At 37.2% G+C, this 21,968-nt stretch overlaps 1 protein-coding gene across 1 annotated transcript; it reads left to right on the top strand.

The window, feature by feature from the left end:
- Positions 1 to 1,027: 1,027 nt before the first annotated feature.
- Positions 1,028 to 20,612, top strand: wdfy1 (WD repeat and FYVE domain containing 1). The gene is made up of 12 exons (XM_053646934.1): positions 1,028 to 1,267; positions 4,096 to 4,163; positions 5,353 to 5,426; positions 5,618 to 5,672; positions 8,628 to 8,778; positions 10,302 to 10,414; positions 11,988 to 12,114; positions 14,947 to 15,052; positions 17,690 to 17,791; positions 17,892 to 18,022; positions 18,168 to 18,276; positions 18,425 to 20,612. The coding sequence occupies exons 1-12, from the start codon at positions 1,131 to 1,133 to the stop codon at positions 18,476 to 18,478; spliced, it is 1,227 nt and encodes a 408-aa protein (XP_053502909.1). The 5' UTR covers positions 1,028 to 1,130; the 3' UTR covers positions 18,479 to 20,612.
- Positions 20,613 to 21,968: the final 1,356 nt, after the last annotated feature.

Below are 21,968 nucleotides of genomic sequence, written 5' to 3' on the forward strand. Positions count from 1 at the left end.
ATTTTTTGTGTTGAATTTTTGCAGCAAAATGAACAAAATGCATGCATTTACTAAACCCAACAAAACAAAAATGTAGAGAGGCTTCAAAAGAAACTGCAGTGCAAAGCACAATCTATGATCAATACAATATACTGTCTATTGTATCAGGGCAGACCTGACACTTGTAAAATGATGAAATGTGAAAACAAGATGTGTTCACATTTAACTGTGTTACCTTTATGTCTGAAAAGTTTAGGACAAGAAGCTCTTAACTTTGCCTTCTACTTAACTGTGCTTTTTTTTTTTTAATGTAGGCTATAATAACTGTAGATTTAAAACTGCTTTTCCGCTATTCCGTTTGTGTTTAAGCCTTTTACAGTGTTCAGCAGCTGTGCTGGGTTTTATATTTCTTTATTTTTACTGAGAATAGGAAGGGAAACTGTTAAAAATAATTTTTGTAACGATGATTAAATAAAAAATAAACAATGAGGTAAAATAATGAGGGTCGTCTGTGTAAGACTGGTTAAAGACTGGTTATAGATGAAAGCAGGGTTATTATATTTATATATATATATATATATGTATATATAATGTATGTACGAATATAAAAAATAAAAAAAATTTATGTAATACATAAAAAAATTTATGTAATCTTTTAATTAAAAATTGAAACATTAAAAACATTTTCATGACATAAATATATAATTAAATATGTAAAATATTTCAATGTTGCTTGAAATAATATAAATGTTAACTAATAAATTATTTAATTTCTTATTAAACGTCAAAAGAAAAAAAAAACATTCATGTGGAAGAAGGGGACCCAAAATTCTGTCCTGCATACCCCTCAAAACTCTTCATGGCGACCCTGGCCGCCACCTACTGGTGTAATGATGTAACTTACGGATCACGAATAAGGCATGAATAAGTGAATGAATCTTTTTGGTGAAAGGAATCAAATGATTCGAGTCACTGGGATGAATCGAAATTACCACCACTAGTCTGGAAACAAGTAGGCTAGCGCAAGTTTCATTGGCTGTTTTCGTCCGGGTTTTACGGTATTTTTCAGTGTTATGGTGAACATTCCCTTAGCGGTCAGCTGACTCGGCTTGGCTAATTGCGGGGAGAGGAGATCAAAAAAGAAAACAGCTATGGCGGCCGAGATCCATTCGAGGCCACAGAGCTCCAGGCCTGTCCTCCTGAACAAAATCGAAGGGCACCAAGATACAGTGACTGCCGCGATCTTAATCCCGAAGGAGGACGGAGTCATCACAGTCAGTGAAGACAGGTACAGCCGGGCTGCGACTCCTCTGACATTAGCGGTGCAGGTCCTTTAGCCAGTAAGCTAGCAAGTTAGTTACATAAACACGATTTCAGTTACATTCGTGTTTTTAAAGTGGCCCTGAAAACGAGTCGGTATTATAATTATTATTCATCCGTCAGGAGGAAACATTATTATTATTATTATTATTATTATTATTATTATTATTGGGGCTTGAAAAGCACTACTATTGTTCTCTTGCATAATAATAATAATAATAATAATAATAATAATAATAATTATTATTATTATTATTGTTATTAGTAGTAGTAGTAGTAGTAATACTAGTAGTATTATCATCAATATTATTAGTGGTGCTTGAAAAGCACTACTATTTTTCTCTTGCATTTATTATTATTATTATTATTATTATTATTAGTGGTAGTATTATTATTATTATTATTATTATTATTATTATTATCAATATTATTAGTGGGGCTTGAAAAGCACTACTATTGTTCTCTTGCATGCATTATTATTATTATTATTATTATTATTATTATTATGATTCCTCTGTCAGGAGGAAACCTATTGTTAGTATTCTTCTTCTTCTTCTTCTTCTTCTTCTTCTTTTTCTCTTCTTCTTATTATTCTCCTTATCTCCCTAAAGTGCCCAATAACTCAAGATCTGAATGGTAAAAAGCTTTGAAATTTGGCACATTGTAGTGCTACCCATAGGTAGCACTACAGGCCACGCCCAAAGTCTCTGTGATTTTTCCCTCCACCCCATAAGTCCAGAATGTCTGAAAATTGGTACATTCAATTAAATTTTATTTGTATAGCGCTTTTTACAATAGACATTGTCTCAAAGCAGCTTTACAGAAACATATAAACATGGTATACAGATTTTAAAAGTGCGAATTTATCCCGATTGAGCGAGCCGGTGGCAAGGAAAAGCTCCCTAAGATGTTAAGAGGAAGAAAAATTGAGAGGAACCAGACTCAGAAGGGAACCCATCCTCATCTGGGTATGCATGCTTTATTTCTCATGGGGAACAAAAAAGCCATTGGGACCCATAATGTCCGCCATGATAGATTTTCCCCTAATCTTCTCCTCATGAACCATAGGTCTGGTTGACTTGAACTGTGTTACATGTGTGGGATACATGTCTTTCTATAGGCTGATAAGCAATAAGGAATCAAATTAAAATTGGCCGGATTATTTACATATGGGTGAGTTGATAACTGTTGCATGTATTTCTCATGTCCATAAATCACTGGAAAGTTTGCCTATGGACTTTGATCTGTGCCACACACAAAGAGGACACTACAGTATGTTAAGGTGCGATGGCAACCTCATAGCTCCAAAAACAATGAAAAAGGAATGATAATTTATTGCTAACGATAAAATCATGCTTTACACATCTGCTAGTCATGAAAACGGATACTCCAATTCAATCACCAGTTCATATAAAGACTCTTGACAATGTTGAGTAACAAATCTGAGAAATGGGTGAATGTAAGCTGAAAAATAGATTTATTGTGAAAGATGCATGCTCGGTTAAATGTTAGTGCGCTGCCAGTGGATGCCTCCCACAGTCCAAAATTCTCACTGACTCCTCAGGCCCTTTACATGCGTGCGAGCTTGGGGCCACTCTGGGAATTCATGGCTTTCTGGCCAGGGTGGGCTGACTGTGTGTTAGGTAGACATTCTGTAGCTGATTTGGCCACAGCTAATGCTAACAGAAACAATAAGTCTTCTTCTCCAGAACCATGAAGCTTGGTCAGTTTTGCCAATTGTGGGCAATTTTGTTCTACTGTATCATACTGAAAAAAGTAGAGACTAGACTTGCACTTCTCAGAAGGCATGGACATAAACAGAGTATAGGGGGTGCTACAGGTCATGCCTCAAAGTTGACATGTTCAAAATGATGACATTTCGACCCTGCCAGGCTGAAATGTCTGAAAGTTGGTAAACATGCCTTGTTGCTCATGCGGAACAAAAAGGTCTCAAGAACCCATAATGTCTGCATGATGGATTTTTCTCTACATTGATCATTTGTGGAAAACTACAAAAATGAACTTAAAATCTGCCATTGATCCAAATGTGTTGAAATGTTGTATCTGTGGGATACATTTTTCTACCATGTCGATTTTGAAATGGTCCGCAATCTTGTGGAGGAATCCGCCATTGCTGCTTGCAGCTATATTTATTATTATTATTATTATTATTATTATTGTTGTTGTTGTTGTTGTTGTTGTTGTTATTGTTATTTTGCTTTTTTCCACAGTATTAAACATTAGTAAATGTTATAACGAGCAAGTTTATATCAAACCTGTCTGGCTTTACTGTTAACCTCTTTACAATTCTTCATGTTTAGACACCAACGAGTCCAAAAAATGAAATATTGTAAACGAGTCAGTTTTTTCTGCACATTTTCTATGCTGATTTGAATTTTGCCTTAAATGTGAATGTTCATTTCTTGATAAATTAGTGGGCCAGTGGCTTGTTGATGGAGTACAACTAACCGACTTCTATTTACATTGTAAACAAGCCCAGGGGAAAACCCATAATTCCAAACCGATCCTTCCTCAATGGTTAGAAACAAAAACTCAAAACATATCTAAGATTAAATTACCACATAACAAACCTTTACATTTACAAGCTTGGTAGCAAACTCCTCTCATAGATAACAACGCACTGTTGCTTATCTAAACTTGCAGCATTACTTCATCAGTAATTATGCACTATTTAGTAGCTAACACTATTTAAGTGTTCTCAATTTTTTGTTACCATTTTGTGTGCCAATAAAGTTTTATGGTCCTGAAATGACATATTTTCAATTCTTCTTTCAGGACTATTCGAGTATGGCTGAAGAGAGACAGTGGACAGTACTGGCCCAGCATTTACCATACTGTGTCCTGTGAGTTCAAAGCTTACATGAACATTCTGTTTACTGCTCTCAGCATTCAGCATGAACTCTGTACCACCATGATATAAAACATTCTTCCAAGTAGGTCTGTAAAGCTTGATATACCTACAATCTTTTCCAAAGAATAATTTGCACTCATTGAATAAGTGCAGCTTTCTCTCTTCAGTCTCCTCTTCAGGAGGTGAAATGCATGGTCAGTTGGGTTAAGCTCTGGTGATTTACTTGGCCAGTCTAAAACATTCCACTTTTTTCCCCTGATGAAGTCCTTTGTTGTGTTGGAAGTGCGTATTGGATCATTGTCTTACTGCATGATGAAGTTCCTCCCAATTAGATGGGATTCATTTCTCTGCAAATTGGTAGACAGAATGTTTATGTAGATTGCTGAAATCATTCTGCTGCTACAATCATGAGTTTCATTATCAATAAATATTAGTGAGCCTGTTCCAGAAACACCCATGCAAGCCGAAGCCACGACACTAACTTCACCGTGCTTGACTGATGTACTTGTATGTTCTGGATCATGAGCAGATCCTTTCGTTCTCCACACTTTGGCCTTTCCATCACTTTGGTAGAGGTTAATCTTGGAATTTTTCGAATTGTATCTTGAGGTATGGCCTCTATATTTCTGCTCTTGAAGTCTTCTGTAAACGGTGGATTGTGATACTGTCACCCCTGACCTTTGGAGGCTTTTTGGTGCCAAGTTGTTTAACACATCTAGATGTAAATATAAGGAAATGAAAGCTGATCTATTGTCCCATATTCATATTTTGATCTCAAACCCAAATGTCTTCAGTGTATAACAAAAACAAAGGAATTGGCCTTGCCCTTACAATACTTTTATATATACTTAATAAATAAATAAATAAATATATATATATTATACACTTCAGTAACAAGAAAAAATGCTTTGCTTGAGGAAATCTACAAAGTGTTTAAATGAAGCAGGTCAATATTTATTAAGGCTTCTTTTTCATCACTTGCTGCTGGTCCAGGGGTATGATAGCTCATTAAACTGTATTTTAAATGCCATGTTTTGTTTTAATTAGATTTAGGTGGTTACTTGGGACAAGGTTTCTGTTCGCTCAACAAACCATAATAATATGTATCAAGATAAAGCATCAGACTTGTGGTAATATTTTTCTCTTATCTGTATTTTTTTTGCATCTCTTGTCTCCCACAGCTCCATGTTCATGCATGGCATACCACCAAGAAAGCAAGCGGATCTTCATAGGACAGGACAATGGATCTATTGTGGTAAATTAGAATCTGGTCCCTTCTACTGATCAATTTAGATGGAGACAGTGTCCTATAGTTTTAAAATTCATGGTGGAATCCATTGTGAGAAAGTGTGTATTTTTATATAAATTACACAATACAATATAAATATAATATAGTTTTCTTTTCAGTTCTGTATTTTGACTGTATTTAAATATTTTGCCATGCAGGAGTTTCTTATTTCCGAAGATTTCAACAAGATGAACCATGTGAAAACATACCCAGGTAACATCTACAGAATTTAGCAGATTCCTCTATACAAAATAACTTGCAGAAGTGCTTTGTAGTCTGTATCAAAAACATATACCATTCTCTGGCAATACTGTAAAAGCTAAAACCTTATTAGAGGGGAGGTAGTATGAAGGTTAGTTCAGAAAAGAAAGTGGACTACAAGCTTTCCTTATTCAAATGTATAGATTAAAGTACTAATATGATGTGAGAAATATGAGTGCATAAAACAGCAAATTAAATAACTCACCTTTTTATGCATTTAAAAGTGTCTTTGAAGTTTTCTCTTCTGTCAGTTAAGGAAAGATGACAAGCAATGATAGGTGACCTTTAAGGTTAATTCAATTAAGTTAAATTTTTATTTGTTTAGCTCTTTTAGCAATGGACATTGTTGCAAAGCAGCTTTACAGAGATAGTGCTCATAAGTTAATGCTCTTTTCTTTCTATCCTGCATTTAAGACATGCCAACAAAACTATTATCTACATTGTCAATATTCATTTTCATTTTAATCTGATGATGATTGTGTACTTGATATGAGAATTTATATTTCTCTCAAACTACACAATTCAAAATGAATCGCAGACAATCACTCAGAAATAAAAGATGCACATTAATTACACATATAATCCCCTCTGAACGTATTGGAACAGCAAGGCCAATTCTATTGTTTTTGCTATACACTGAAAACATTTGGGTTTGAGATCAAAAGAATACGAGACTACAGATTAGAATTTGTTTGAACCCACCCATTTTTTCCCCAAGTGATCAAAAATATTGGAACATGTTTCTTGCTGCCCATGTGTGCCCCGTTAAATAGATTGTTTACAGAATTAACAGCTCTGAAAGTCTACTCTTAATTTGAGCCCTGGGTTTCGCCTGTGAAGGCTGCATTTGTTGTTAAAAAGGCTAAACCTACATGAAGACCAGAGCGCTGTCTATGGGAGAAATGCAAGCCATTTTGACCCTAAGAAAAGAGCGAAAACCTATTAGCACCATTGCACAAGCATTAGGCATAGCCAATACAACAATTTGGAATATCCTGAAAAAGAAAGAAAACACTGGTGTACTAACAACCAGACATGGAACAAGGAAAGGAACAGCATCTGATGACAAACATTATGAGAACTGTTATTCTGAACTGTTTTGAAAAACCCTGAAACAATTAGTGTTTTTCTAGTGAAGGTATCACAATCCACCATTCAAAGAAGACTTAAAGTGCAGAAATATAGAGGCCATACCTCAAGATACAAAGCACTCATGAGCAGTAAGAATCAGAAAGCCAGATTGGAATTCACAAGGAAATACAGAGATGAGCCACAAAAGTTCTGGAACCAATATGAACGTCTACCAAAGTGTGGATAAAGAGATCTGCTCATGATCCAAAACATAGAAGCTCATGTTTGGGCTTACATGGCTGCTTCTGTAATGAGCTCACTAATAGTTATTGATGATGTAACTCATGATGGTAGCAGCAGAATAAATTCAGATCTAAATTAATCCGAGGAACTTTATCATGCAACAAGACATTGATCCAAAACACTCTGCCAACTCAATCAGGGGGTAAAAAGTGGAAGATTTTAGACTGGCCAAGTCAATCTCCAGACCTTAACCCAATTGAGCATGCATTTCATCTCCTGAAGAGGAGACTGAAGAGAGAAACCCCCTGAAACAGCTAAATATTAAGTGTTATTTACTTTAATTTACTTCCTCTTATCTGGTCCTATACTCACCTAAAATTTGGGTGGTCTGATACAAAAGGTTCTATGTTTGTTCAACACATCTAGATGTAAATACCAGGAAATAAAAGCTGGAATCCTTAACTCTGGTTTTATATCCATTTTTTTTTTTAAATCTCAAACCTAAATGTCTTTGGTGTATAGCACAAGCAAGTGAATTGTCCTTGCCGTTCCAATAGGTTTGGAGGGGACTGTATGAAAGGAAAAATGGCACATTCATGATCAAATCTCGCTTCTAAATGCTGATTCGTGATTCATAGTACGTTGCCCAAAACACACAGAAAATGTCTTTAAAAAAAAAAAAAAAAAAGGCTATACTGCTCTGCCTGTATAGGGCTCATTCGTGTAATTAACCAATCATAAGGTAGCAGAGCGGTGGATAAAAATCATACAGATACAGGCCAAGAGTTTCATTAATGTTCACAGCAAACCCTCAGAATGGGGTTCGCTTGAATTCTGTCTGAAAGGACTGGAACCCGATGTGGTCTTCCACTGTTGTAGCCCATCCAACTGCAGGCTTGATGTGCGTGTGCATTCTGACGTGCTTTTCTTCTTACCACGGTTGTGAAGATTACCAGACCTTAGATTAAAGTTTGAGTTACAGTAGCCTTCCTGTCTGGCTGAATCTGGCTTTTCTCTTCTGACCTTAACTGCATCCTTAATCAACATGATATTTGCAGCCTGCTGCCAAGATATGGTTATAAAGTACTAAATAAAAATATTTCCATGTCATTTGGGTAAAAAAATAGTTTTCTTAAAGTAGTATATTGAAAAGTATTTCAATGGGAGAAATCACAGTTTTGTTCAGAACCCTGTTATTCATCACAGCAACATCCACTGGATTTTCCCCCTCACATTTCTACACACTGCCAGCCAAGTTTCTGAACAGCTGAAGTGTATGTTTTACTACAGTTTAGTCATTGTTATGGGCACAGATCAAAGTAAATGATTAAAAAAGAGCTATTAAATAAAGAAACATAAATCTTTGTGTAATGTATTAAATGCTCACTCTCAGATCCTACCTGGGAATGTGTACGTTATTAAAAGCATGTAAACCTGGATGGTAACCCTGTTAAACCTACAGTGCTGGTGTCAACTTTAAAAATTTTTACATTCAGAGAATTTAAATTGAGGTCATTTAAACAAAAACATGTTTAAGCAAAAGCTTTTGACTAGTATAATATGTTTGTCGGCTTGTTTTCCTTTGTGTTTCAGCTCATCAGGGTCGTGTGTCAGACATGGTGTTCTCTTTGCTGAGTCAGTGGGTGGTGAGTACAGGGTATGACAAGAGTGTCAGCTGGATGTGCACCCAGAGCGGCTCCATGCTGGGATGCCACTTCTTCAGCTCCTGGGCCTCATGTCTTCAGTATCTTTCAGCCAGTGCAACCTGATATGTTTGGTTTTCCTGGGATTGTGAATGTCCTGTATTTTTTCTTCCCCTTCCTTTGTGTACAGTGGTGCTTTGCTGTCAGTATGTGGTGTGACCCCCTTGTGTAGCAATAACTGCAACTAAATATTTCCAGTAACTGTTGATCAGTCCTGCACATCGGTTTGGAGGAATTTTATCCCATTCCTCAGTACAGAACAGCTTCAACTCTGGGATGTTGGTGGGTTTCCTCACATGAACTGCTTGCTTCAGGTCTTTTTTCATTTCTATTGGATTAAAGTCAGGATTTTGACTTGGGCATTCCAAAACATTAACTTTATTCCTCTTTAACCGTTCTTTGCTAGAATGACTTGTGTGCTTAGGATTGTTGTCTTGCTGCATGACTCAGTTTTTCTTGAGATTTAGTTCACGGACAGATGTCCTGGTACTTTCCTTCAGAATTCGCTGGTATAATTCAGAATTCATTGTTCCGTCAATGATGGCAAGTCGAAGCAAAACAGGCCCAAACCATGATAGTACTACTGCTGGAATTAAGTGTTTCCTTTCTCAAACATAATGCTTCTCATTTAAACCAAAAAGTTCTTCTGATTTGGTGTCATCTGTTCACAAAACACTTTTCCAGTAGATTTCTGGCTTGTCCACGTGATCATTAACAAACTGCAGAAGAGCAGAAATTTTCTTTTTGGAGAGCACTGGTTTTGTCCTTGAAACCCTGCCATGTACACCATTGTTGTTCAGTGTTCTCCTGATGGTGGACTCATGAACATTTAACATTGGCCAGTGTGAGAGAGGCCTTTAGTTGCTTACCCTTGGGACAAGTTACCCAGGGTTCCTTTGTGACCTCACTGACTATTACATGACGTGCTCTTGCAGTGATCTTTGTTAGTCGATCACTCTTGTGGGGGGTAACAATGGTCTTGAATTTCTTCCATTAGTACTCAATCTGTCTGACTGTGTATTGGTGGAGTCCAAACTCTTTAGAGATGTAAACCTTTTCCAGCCTGATGAGCATCAACAATTTATTTGAGGTCCTCAGAAATCTCCTTTGTTCCTGCCATGATATATTGTAAAGATAAGACTGTTCTTTAAATAAAACAGGGTGCTCACTTATACCTGATTACATAACATTGATTGCAAACACCTGACTCTAATTTCATCTTCAAATTAACCGCTAAGCCTAGAGGTTCACATACTTTTGCCACTCACAGATATGTAATATTGGATAATTTTCCTCAATAAAGCGCTACAGAAGGGACCAAGTATAATATTTTTGTCTCATTCGTGTAATTGTGTTCTCTTCATCTACTTTGAGGACTTGTGTCCAATCTGATTATGTTTTAGGTCTTATTTATGCAGATATATAGAAAATTCTAATGGTTTCACAGCCTTTCAAGCACCACTGTATGTAAGTCTAATGTGATCTCTTATCAAGATGTGTGTATTTGATATCTGTCTGCCTTGTTTGTAAATTCTCCTATGAACTTCCTTGACTGCATGTTTAGGTATGATGATGATACCCAGCATGCATTTGTTGGTGACTACTCGGGACAAATCACCTTGCTGAAATTGGAAAGACAAACATATTCCACCATAACGACTTTGAAGGGACATGAAGGTAAAGTGCACATAAACGTGTATACTCACTGTCCACTTTCAGGGCTCGAAATGAACTTTTTTACTTGGTAGCACTGGTGCTCCCAACTTTAAAAAGCTAGGAGCACCCACTGAAAATTAAGGAGAACCACAACTACTTTATCTATGTATGTGTGTGTGTGTGTGTGCCATGTTGAACTTCCAGTGACCAGTATGAGGGAGTGTGAGAGCAATGACACCAAATTTAACACACCTGCTCCCCATTCACACCTGAGACCTTGTAACACTAACAAGTCACATGACACCAGGGAGGGAAAATGGCTAATTGGTTCCAGTTTGGACATTTTCACTTAGGGGTGTACTCACTTTTGTTGCCAGCGGTTTAGACATTAATGGCTGTGTGTTGAGTTATTTTGAGGGGACAGCAAATGTACACTGTTACACAAGCTGTACACTCACTACTTTACATTGTAGCAAAGTGTCATTTCTTCAGTGTTGTCACATGAAAAAATATAACCAAATATTTACAAAAATGTGAGGGGTGTACTCACTTTTGTGAGATACTGTATATGTGTATATATCATTACACTTGCATGTATAGCATGACAAATAATTAACTGCACTTGAAGCTTTTGTAAAATTAAAAATAAAAACACCCATAACAAAGATGAACCGTATGTTGATGCGTAAAATTCTGGAGGGGACGTCGGACGGCGTGGCGTGGGGACGTAATGACGTGCCATTAATCGATCTATGTTATATAACATGTAACACAGGAACATGAAAGGAATATTCTAAAAGCAACTCATGTAAACACCTTAAACACAATATTGTCTTATTCAGAATATGGTCAATAATTACATTATTGCTGTCCATGTAAATGTAGTCAGTGAGTCACCGGCTTGATGCAGTTATTGCAAAGAGGCGATATGCAACCAAATATTAAATGTGATTTACTTTAAGACTATCTGTTTCTATACTTTTGCTCACTTAAAAATTGGGTGGTCTGCCAAAAGTGACATGTTTTAAGTTGTTTAACACCTCTAGATGTAAATATCAGGAAGCTGAAATTCTGATTCATAGTGTCATATTCATCTTTTGATCAGTGTATAGAAAAAAACAATAAAATTGGCCTTGCTGTTCCAATACTTTTGCAGGGGAGTGTATATGGACAGTCCCCTTTGTATGTATTGGAATGGCTAGGCCAACTGAGCCTATTTTATGCATACACAGGGCATGGTAGGAAGTACTTGAGTACTTAATTATATCACGTGAGTCTGGCTGGAAGCATCTGTACTCCATGTGTTTCTTCATCATTTTTCTTTAAATTCAGGATTTTTCTGAACTTTTACTGCATCTTGGTTATTAGTATGCTCCAATTATTCCCTGGATTCTTTTATGGTAATATTATAGGACTACTTTGTCTACTTGCTATTTGCAGGATCCAATCACAAATGTTCATGAAAGACACAGATGAGACATGAAATGCCAGATGTGAATGGTCATACATCTCAGCTGTTCTCTTGTGACTGGATCACCAGAGACTAATGTAAATATGAGGTCTGAACAGGTCCAAATAAACTCTATGTTTTTAGGAAGTATAGGAGCTCTGTGGTGGGACCCGGTGAAAAGATGGCTGTTCTCCGGTGCATCGGATCACAGTATAATCATGTGGGACATTGGCGGGAGAAAGGGTCGCACACTACTACTGCAGGGACACCAGTGAGTACAAACACACAAACTCACTACACTACTGTCTTAAAAGGTATATAAACCTTTATATTTACCCGTCCGCAACTCTTCTCTTTGAACAAGACTTAATTTTCTGACTTAAAATTCTGTTGTCTTTCTCTCTCAAACATCTTTTTTCTGTCTTTCTCTCTCTCTCTCTCTCTCTCTCTCTCTCTCTCTCTCTCTCATTCTCTCATTGTTATTTTGCTGACATGTCTGTTTTAGTGCTTACAACAGAAACAAGTAGTGATCATCGGTCCAAGAAACATAGTGTTAATAAAGTTTTGATAATTTATATTTAAAAAGCATGATTGCCAGTAAAATTTTAGAGCAACACATAATTGCAATTGTCTGTTTCAGATGGGATTTAGATTTCATGGATTTTAATTTGGAATTGGAATTGTGTAAATCAGGGCTAACCAAACTAGGGTTCTTGGTTTACAAGTGAGGTCGTGAGAGAAACTCTCAATGTCCTTTGTTTAATTTTTATTTGATTTGATTAATTTCTTTTACTATATTTTTATTTTATAAATTTATTTTAATATTAGAAATGTCGCTATAACTATGAATATGGACTTTTGAAGTGTTACCATGAGTCTCATTCAGTTAAGCCTTATTTAAATGAAAAGTGTACACATTATTTTCAAGGGTTTTTTTTCTCCACGACAATGTGAATGGGCAGAACCTTAAGCATTACTTAAGCATTATGGGTCTTTTCAAATGTAATATCTGCATTCATAAGAATTTCCAGTTATCACAGAGTAGCTGTACGTACAGTGTCCCATCATGATTTCTTCTAATTTTGTGTATATCTCATATTAAATAGTTTTAGCTCTTCAAACGAAATACAACATAAAATTTAAAGCTGCAAGCAGCAGTCAACGTGCCCTTTGCACCCTGGTGCACGTTGGGGCTGCTCTGCCAGGGCAGAGATTTTTTTTTTAGATTTTTTTTTTAGATTTTTTTTTTTTTTTTTTTTTTTTTTACTATTAATTTATTGTTATTTGATCTCCATGTCACACTTCCAGTCATTTTGCAAACCGTCACTTTGCGCCACCTGGTGGTAATTTCGCGAATGACTTTCGCGGTAATAGACATTCTGGTTGACTACCTACTCTATTTATCTGTTTTATCTATCTATCTACCATGTTAAGAAAAAAAAGGCAATTTTGAATTTCATAGCCGCAAGAGAGGCAAGAAAAGGCTGCAAAAGTAAATGTTACTAAAAAGAAACAGCTGGAGGAACATTTTGCAACTAATTTGTTTAATTGGCAACAGTTCAGTAACATGATTGGGTATAAAAAGAGAATCTTGGAAAGGCAGAGTCTTTCAGAAGTAAAGATGGGATGGAATTTGGATGGGAGCATACAGTGCATCCGGAAAGTATTCACAGCGCTTCACTTTTTCCACATTTTGTTATGTTACAGCCTTATTCCAAAATGGATTAAATTCATTATTTTCCTCAAAATTCTACAAACAATACCCCATAATGACAACATGAAAGACGTTTGTTTGAAATCTTTGCAAATTTCTTAAAAATAAAAAACAAAAAAAGCACGTATTGGAATAAGGCTGTAACATAACAAAATGTGGAAAAAGTGAAGTGCTGTGAATACTTTCCGGATGCACTGTGTTCACAGACAGTGCGTTCTGGAGATGTTTCTGAGCCCATGCAGTGATTTCCATTACAGAATCAAGCCTGTTTTTAATGCAGTGTCGAAATTTCAGTATTCTGAAATTGTTTGAAATGGACTCTGCCTCTCTAAGATGCTCTTTTTTTATACCCAATCATGTTACTGAACTGTTGCCAATTAACCTAATTAGTTGTAAAATGTTTCTTTTTACTAACACTTACTTTTCCAGACTTTTGTTCTCCCCATTCCAACATTTTTGAGACTTGTTGCGGCCATTGAGTTTCTTAAAAAAAATTTCTTAAAATGATACATTTACTCAGTTTAAACATTTGATATGTTTTCTATTGTGAATAACATATGGGTTTATGCGATTTGAAAATCATTGCATTCTGTTTTTATTTACATTTTTATTTACAGCGTCCCAACTTTTTAGGAATTGGGGCTGTAAATAAATAGATATCTGCCTATCTATTTATTCAACTCGACAAGTATTGGCACCCTATCTGACTGTATCTAATCAACTCTACAGTTATCTATCTATCCAACTCTAAGTATTGGCACTCTGTCTATTTTTCATCTCTATCTTTTAACTGCAGGTGCAACTCAAAAAATTAGAATATCGTGGAAACGTTAATTTTTTCCCGTAATGTAATTCACAAAGTGGAACTTTCATATATTCTAGGTTCATTACACATATAGTGAAATATTTCAAGCCTTTTTTGTTTTAATCTCAATTATTACGGCTTATAGCTCATTGAAATAAAAAATCCAGTATCTCAAAATATCAAAATCTACTTTTCCTGTATGAAGATATTTTGTTGTGTGTATTAGGCCATAGTTAAACTTTATTCAGTAAAATATCAGTGATATGACACCATTAATAAAAATAATTTTTTAAAAAAAGTGTTTCAATACTGCTTTGTTGCATTTGTGTCTACAGTGCATTCCAGAATTATTGGTACCCTTGGAAATGTGCAAAACTGAATTTATATTTAAAAAAAAAAAAAAAAAAGAACATAATGTGTATTTCTGCTTGCACCAACACGCTACTGTTTTGCTTAGAATGGTCCACCATTCAAATAACTTCCAGCCAATTAGCTGGGGTAGTGCCTCATGCCAAGTATTGAATTATTGAAATGGTTCAATAATTTAAATACAGGTATTGAAAGCTCTTCTGATTTTCTTTCAGTGAAAAGGTGCAGGCTCTGCGGTATCTTCAGCTGTCTAAGCAGTTGGTCTCCTGCTCTGCTGATGGAGCTATTGCAGTGTGGAACATGGATGTGCCACGGGAGGAGGTATATATAAATACACATCGTTTTTATATGGTTCTGGAATAAAAATATACATGTTATATATCTCTTCATTTAGTCCTAAGATAATGCAAACTTTGTACTCGTGTGTGTGTGTGTGTGTGTGTGTATAAATACACGTCATCTTTTTACATACATAACCATCAAAATGTTTACACTATATTGTATGAGTAGTGTTTGCATTCTGTTAGGATTAAATGAAGATATATTTTTTTTTAATAATAATAATTTTATTTATATAGTGCCTTTCTCAAACTCATGGTTTGAGACAATAACAACAATATAAAAGAAAAATGTGAGTTCAGAGTCCATGCTTGGTGAATGATCAGCAGTAGGAACTATAACAAATTCTGAAGTGCAGTAACATTAATGGTAATCATATATTACCATTTTGACACATTTTCCTTTGTAAAAACGGAGGTCATTTTAGTAAGTAGAGTGTAGGATACTGCATGCAAAGGATAATAAAGCTCAAAGAGAGGGGAGGTTTGCTTGTGGTGCACTGGAATCCATTTGTTTAACACAATTCTGATTTTATCAAAGCAGTTTACAATTTAAAATTTAGAACAGGCTACAGTAACTTGGATAACTGTATAATTGTGGTGAGCAGAAAAAAATCTCAGAATGAAAAACACTTCGAACCTTGAGGGAGATGGGCTACAACAACAGAAGACCATTTCAAATTCCCCTTCTGCCAGCCATGAACAGAAGGCAGAGGCTGCAGTGAGCACAGGCTCACCAAAACTGGACTGTTGAAGACTGGGAAAACGTAGCCTGGTCTGATTAATCTTGATTTCTGCTGTGGCACACAGAAGGTAGGGCCAGAATTCTGTGCCAACAGCATGAATCTATGGACCCAACCTGCCTTGTGTCAACAGTAAAGTGTGAGGAATGTGTTCTTGGCACACTTTGGGCTCGTTAATACCAATCAATCATCGTTTGAATGCCATAGCCTATTTGAGCAGTGTTGCTGACCATGTGCATCCCTTTATGGCCACAATTTACCATCTTCTAATGCCTACTTCCAGCATGATAATTCACTATGTCACAAAGCAAAAGTCGTCTCAAACTGGTTTCATGAGTTCATTGTTCTTCAGTGGCCTTCCCAGTCACCAGATTTGAATCCAGAAGAACACCTGTGGAATGTGGTAGAACGCAGCATGAAAGTGTACCTGGGGAAAAAATGTGCAGGAATTGCATGATGCAATCATGTCATCATGGACCAGAGTCTCAAAGGAATGTTTCCTGCATCTTGTGGAATCCATGCCTTGAATTGAAGTGTTTTGAGAGCAAAGGAAGGCCCTACCCAGTATTAGTATAGTGTTCCTAGTAAACTGTTCAGTGAGTGTATTTATTTTGAGAGATTACGGTCATGTGAAAATATAAGTCTTCAGTTTGTGATGCACAGGAGAGGAATGCAGCTTGTCATCTGGTTTATGCTCTGTGAAAGAATGGTGATGCAATGCATTTAGAAGAGTTTCTTCATGTGTACACAATTTGTCATGGATTTGCTCTCAGGGTTGCAATTCAGTAGCTCTAGAGCAAAGCCTTGTGGAGTAAAGTTACTATTAACTTTTACAAAATGATGGTGGTCAGTCAGGTAAGACTCGGTTAGGAAAAGAGCCTGGAAAAGAGTCATTTCCTTATCTCTGACAGCATTTTCTGATATATCTAGAAGAATATTGTGACTACTGTATCAAAAGCTACACTGAGTTAAATACAGGCAAATAATACAAGAAAAGAGATGCAACTTTGCTTGGAGGAAAGTAGTAGATCATTTACTACATTACCAGTGCTATTTCAGTATTGTTATGGGGCCGAAACCCTGAAATAAATCCTGATGTGACCGAAATTGTCTATGTATATAATTCTTATGCAAGTATGAGCTTAGCTCCTCAGCTACAACATTTTCTAGGATCTTGGAGAGAGAAAAAAGCAAAGTTGGGTTTTGTTCTATATTTTGACAGCTTACAAGATTCAAGGTTAGGTATTTAATTTAAAGATTAAACAATGATTTGATAACTGATAGTTTAGAAAAATCTATCTACATAGCCAACGTTATGGGAGTTCACTGGAATGGTTGGGCTTTGATAGAGGATTCAAGGCGGTCCAGTCTTGGCTCGGTAAGGCTGAGGAAAAGACACAAACTATTTTTGACCATGAGTCTGGCTCTATACTTGTTCTTCAGGTATACCAGCAGTGAAAACCCAGCCTCACAGAGATAGGTTGATGTGAAAGGGAGAGTTTTTTCCAATGCCGTTTCATTGAGTATTCGGTGTGCACGGATATGCAAAAATCCGCCAGTGGCTTTTCTGTGAACCTCTGCATACAGTCGTTTAAAATAAACATTTTCCCGTGACCTAAGGACTCATTTCACCACTATCCACAGGACTGGCACACAGACATTAATAAACACAAAACCCATCGATATGAAGACTACTTCAAACTTGAGTTGCATTTGAATGTTCTAATATAAGCATCCTTAGAGCCAGCAAGGCTTTATCTGTGTCATTATTACCAACCGCATGGCCACCAGTACAATCTTAAACACTAGCTTGTGAGTATTGATTGTTCACCTGTGTTTTGATGATGTTTTGCTGTTCTCTCTCACTCTGCACACAGGCTCCGCAGTGGTTGGATAGTGACTCGTGTCAGAAGTGTGAACAGCCATTTTTTTGGAACATTAAGCAAATGTGGGACACTAAGACCCTGGGTCTCCGACAAGTATGTTGCTAAGAGTATTATTGCTAAGACTAGCTGTCGTCAGGCAGTAATGGAGATGTTTTTGGGTGCACCATGAACGGTTACTTCTTGTGTGTTGTAGCACCATTGCAGGAAATGCGGTAAGGCAATTTGTGGGAAGTGTAGCTCTAAGCATTCAACCTACCCCATCATGGGCTTTGAATTCCAGGTGAGAATGTGTGATGACTGCTACAACACAATCAAAGAGGAAGAGTAAGTACTCAAAAAGTCACTAACGGTACCACTTCTTCCCGTACACACCCCACCGTGTTTTTAAACGCCTCTTGGTGTGTGTGTGTGTGTGTGTGTGTGTTTTGTTTTTTTTATTATTTTTTTTGTTTGTTTGTTTGTTTTGCAGTCGAATACCTATGGCTATGTTCCATGAAGGGAAGCACAACATATCTCACATGGACATGGACATTTCTAGAGGCCTTATGGTCACCTGTGGGAATGACCGTGTTGTTAAGGTAGCAACTTATTAAGATATGACTGGGGAGACTTCTGTTGGGGTTGGAATTGTCTGTAACTTGCATCAAGAGCCTCACACAGCATAATATACTTTGGAGTGAAGACAATTTGGCCCAGCTTTACTTATCTGATTTGTTATTTTCACAGATGTGGGACATGATCCAAGTGGTTGGCTATAACACTTCAGCAGGCTATCACTGAGTGAATGAAACACTTGAAGCTTCACCCATGCTTTCTTACCACAGAAGCCCATTACAGGACCTCTCGACTTATGAATCCACAAACCTGGCCTACTCCCTGTAGTTATATTTCTGTATGCCTGTGTAACTGGAGTATGCCATGTCGTCATCAGTCATAACCTATATTGTCTGAATTGCAATTATTCCTCTTATTCCTGTGGGTGGGTGTGGTTTACATTTTCTCTCTCACTATCCTTGCCTTATTCAACTCAGGTGAAGAACTATGAGTTCTATTTGGACTCTAATAACAGTGACCCATAAAACTGTTTCATTGGATTTGATGACCTATCCTATGTTGCCACGGAAAGATTCTATAGTAAACAATAACAGTGTTCATGCATGGCACAATACATCTTGTCCATTTTTATTGGTCGAGGGTCACAGTTAAGTTTGGTGACAGATTAAATGTAAGATTTAGCTTAAAGATTCATCATTTAATGGGGAGCATTCTCTTGGATAAGACCATGCCAATGGGTGGGGTATTTGAGCACTACCCTTTTACAGTGACTGGCAACCCTGATTGGAATGACTGTGTAAAGTGTAGGTTCTAGAAAGTGTAAGTGTGTGTGCATATGTATGTATATAGTCAGATCAATAATATTTGGACATTTGAACAGTATTGTTATTTTAGCTGTCTAGCACAGTATATTTGAGTAACAGAGGGTTTACCACAAGATGTAAACCACTGATAATTCTCAAAAAGAAAGCCCTGATAGGAGTTTGCCAAGAACATCTAAAAAGCCTGTAGAGTTCTGGAACAACATCTAATGGACAGATAACACAAAGATCAGTTTCCAGAGATATCTTGTACCAGAATGAGGGGACAAGATGAGCAGAGTATGGAAAATGGAAAAACTGCTCACGAGCCAAAGCAAACCACCTCATCTTAAGGTATGGGCAGGTACAGTTGCTGAAGGAACTGGTTTCATTTTCAGTGATGAAGACGTGGAATGTTCATGCTGCAGTGTCAACCATCTGACCTGAATCCGATTGAGCATGTATGCAAAATGCCTGTATAATATCCATTGTGTGTGCCTGTCTGTCTGTGTGTATGTATACACACACACACACCCACCCACACACAAAAGAAGCACATATTATATATATAATATTTTTTCTGAATCTTTATGGACCGTTAATATGGAGTTAAAATGAAAAAGCCTCTATTCTTCTGGGAAGGCTTTCCACTAGATTTTAGAGTGACACTGGGAATTTCCCATTCAGCCACGAGAGCATTAGTGAGGTCAAGCACTGATGTTCGGTGAGAAGTCTGCATTCCAGTTCATCCAAAAGGTGTTTGGTGGGGTTGAGGTCAGGGCTTTGCGCCGGCAACTCGAGTTCTTTTGCACCAACCTTGGCAAATGCGCTGGTCACCAGATATTTTTTGTTTATAGCTCCTATTTTTTTTCTAACTTTTGTGTGTCAGGAGCAGTTTCTGAAATTCTCAAACCAGCCAGTGTGGCACCAACAACCATGCAATGGTCAAAGACTGAGCTGAAACTAAGCTCACGGTTTTCTTTATTCTGCTCTGAACATTAACTTAAGGTCTTGCCCCGTATCTTCATGATTTTATGCATTGCGTCGCTGCCACATGATATGCACATAATTGCATGAATAATATACAGGTGCACCTAATAAAGTGGCCAGTGTGTGTATATGGTACAGCGTCCCCCCCCCCCCCCCCGCACACACACGCGCACACTCGCTCACTCACTGAACTTTCTTTGCAATCCAGTGTTTGAGAGTTGCCTTATTGTCTGTGTGTGTGAGAATTTACAAAGTCAAATGATTTGTAAATGTCACTGAGCTGTGCAGAAGCTTTGTACCAGGCTATTTGTTTTACCTTTTACTAACCCGGTGGTCATCATCGGACTTGTGTTCATATTTTCTGGTCATATATGTGGGCTGGGTCACATTGTCGACCCTAGGATGTTTTGTAAACTCTAGTAGGGGATGCAGTCATATCAAGTGGGTTGTTGCGACCTCGGTACCATGTCTGATGTTGATGTTAAGTTGAATTTGTTCATGCTGCAGTGCAAGATTCATTGTCAGAAGGAACTTGGCTTTGCCTTTATAAACTCTCCTCTTATATTAAACACTGATTGAACATCTGTGACTCAGTTTATATTCAGCAGATTAGTGGGTATCTGCTCATGCATAGTATTAATAAATAAATAAATAAATAAATAAATATTTTTTTCAACTCACATTAGCTATAGTAAGTGTTGGCATTGTGTAGCGGATTAGTTATACAGCACTGACATGTTGACAAGTAAACAAGCCCCTGTTCCTGACACCTGTTCATAATACAAAGTGTGTGTGTGTGTGAGAGAGAGAGAATATAAATATAAGTGGCCAGTGATTTTGGGCGGCTGTGGCTCAGGTGGTAGAGCGGGTTGTCCACTAATCGTAGAGTTGGAGGTTTGATTCCTGGCCCGCGTGACACCACATGCCAAAGTGTCCTTGGGCAAGACACTGAACCCCAAGTTGCTCCTGAGGGCAAGTTAGTGCCTTGCATGGCAGCTCTGCTACCGTTGGTGTGTGTGTGAATGGGTGAATGAGACACATAAGTGTGCCATTTATTTGATTCTCTTTGAAACAGTTCCTGTTAATAAAGGTGATACACTCTATCAAATGACACATACAATTGGCATTTTGTAATAATTTTCACAATTTAAATCAACAAAAACCAGATCAGTCACATGGAAAAAGTAAGTACACCCCTACACACCATCACACCTTCAAATCCATAAAATTAGAATCAGGTGTTCAAGTGCCAGTGTTTAGAACCTGCTTAGGAAGTGCCCTTATTTATACCCCTCTCATATCTAGTATCTGGTGTTCCCTTTGCTATTGAGGTGTGTGGTGTCATCATGCCAAGACCTAAAGAGTTTGATAAGGCCTTTGAAAAAAAGCATGTGGATGCCTATAATTCTGGCAACGGATTTACAAAGATCTCCAAATTATTTGAAATACATCATTCCACTGTAAGGAAAATCATCTACAAGTGGCACAGATTTCAAGCAGCTGCCAATTTGTCCAGGACCGGCTATCCCAGAAAATTCAGCCCAAGATCAGACTGTCTGATGCAAAAAAGAAGTCTCCAAGAACCACAAAATTTCATCACAGGTTCTGTTAGTAAGTCTTTCAACTGTTGGTGTCAAAGTGCATGTTTCTACAATCAGAAAGATATTGTACAAATATGACTTGCATGGAAGGCGTGCCAGGAAAAAGCCTTTGCTGCCTAAAAAGAACATTAAAGCAAGACTACAGTTTGCCAATAAGTATAAAGGCAAAGACCAGGCCTTTTGGAATAATGTGCTTTGTACATATGAATCAAAGATAAAGTTGTTAGGCCGCAGTAACAGCAGGCATGTTTGGCGCAGACCAAAGACGGCTTTTCAGGAGAAGCACTTCATACCAACTGTGAAGCACAGTGGTGGAAATGTTAC

Source organism: Ictalurus furcatus, chromosome 17 (genome assembly GCF_023375685.1).
Source record: "Ictalurus furcatus strain D&B chromosome 17, Billie_1.0, whole genome shotgun sequence".
Lineage (NCBI taxonomy): Eukaryota > Metazoa > Chordata > Actinopteri > Siluriformes > Ictaluridae > Ictalurus > Ictalurus furcatus.

Coding starts and splice junctions, on each gene's coding strand:
- wdfy1 (XM_053646934.1), top strand. CDS start 1,131: ATGGCGGCCGAGATCCATTCGAGGCCACAGAGCTCCAGGCCTGTCCTC. Junction 5,673..8,627: donor CCATGTGAAAACATACCCAG/GTAACATCTACA, acceptor TTTGTGTTTCAG/CTCATCAGGGTCGTGTGTCA. Junction 10,415..11,987: donor GACTTTGAAGGGACATGAAG/GTAAAGTGCACA, acceptor CTATGTTTTTAG/GAAGTATAGGAGCTCTGTGG.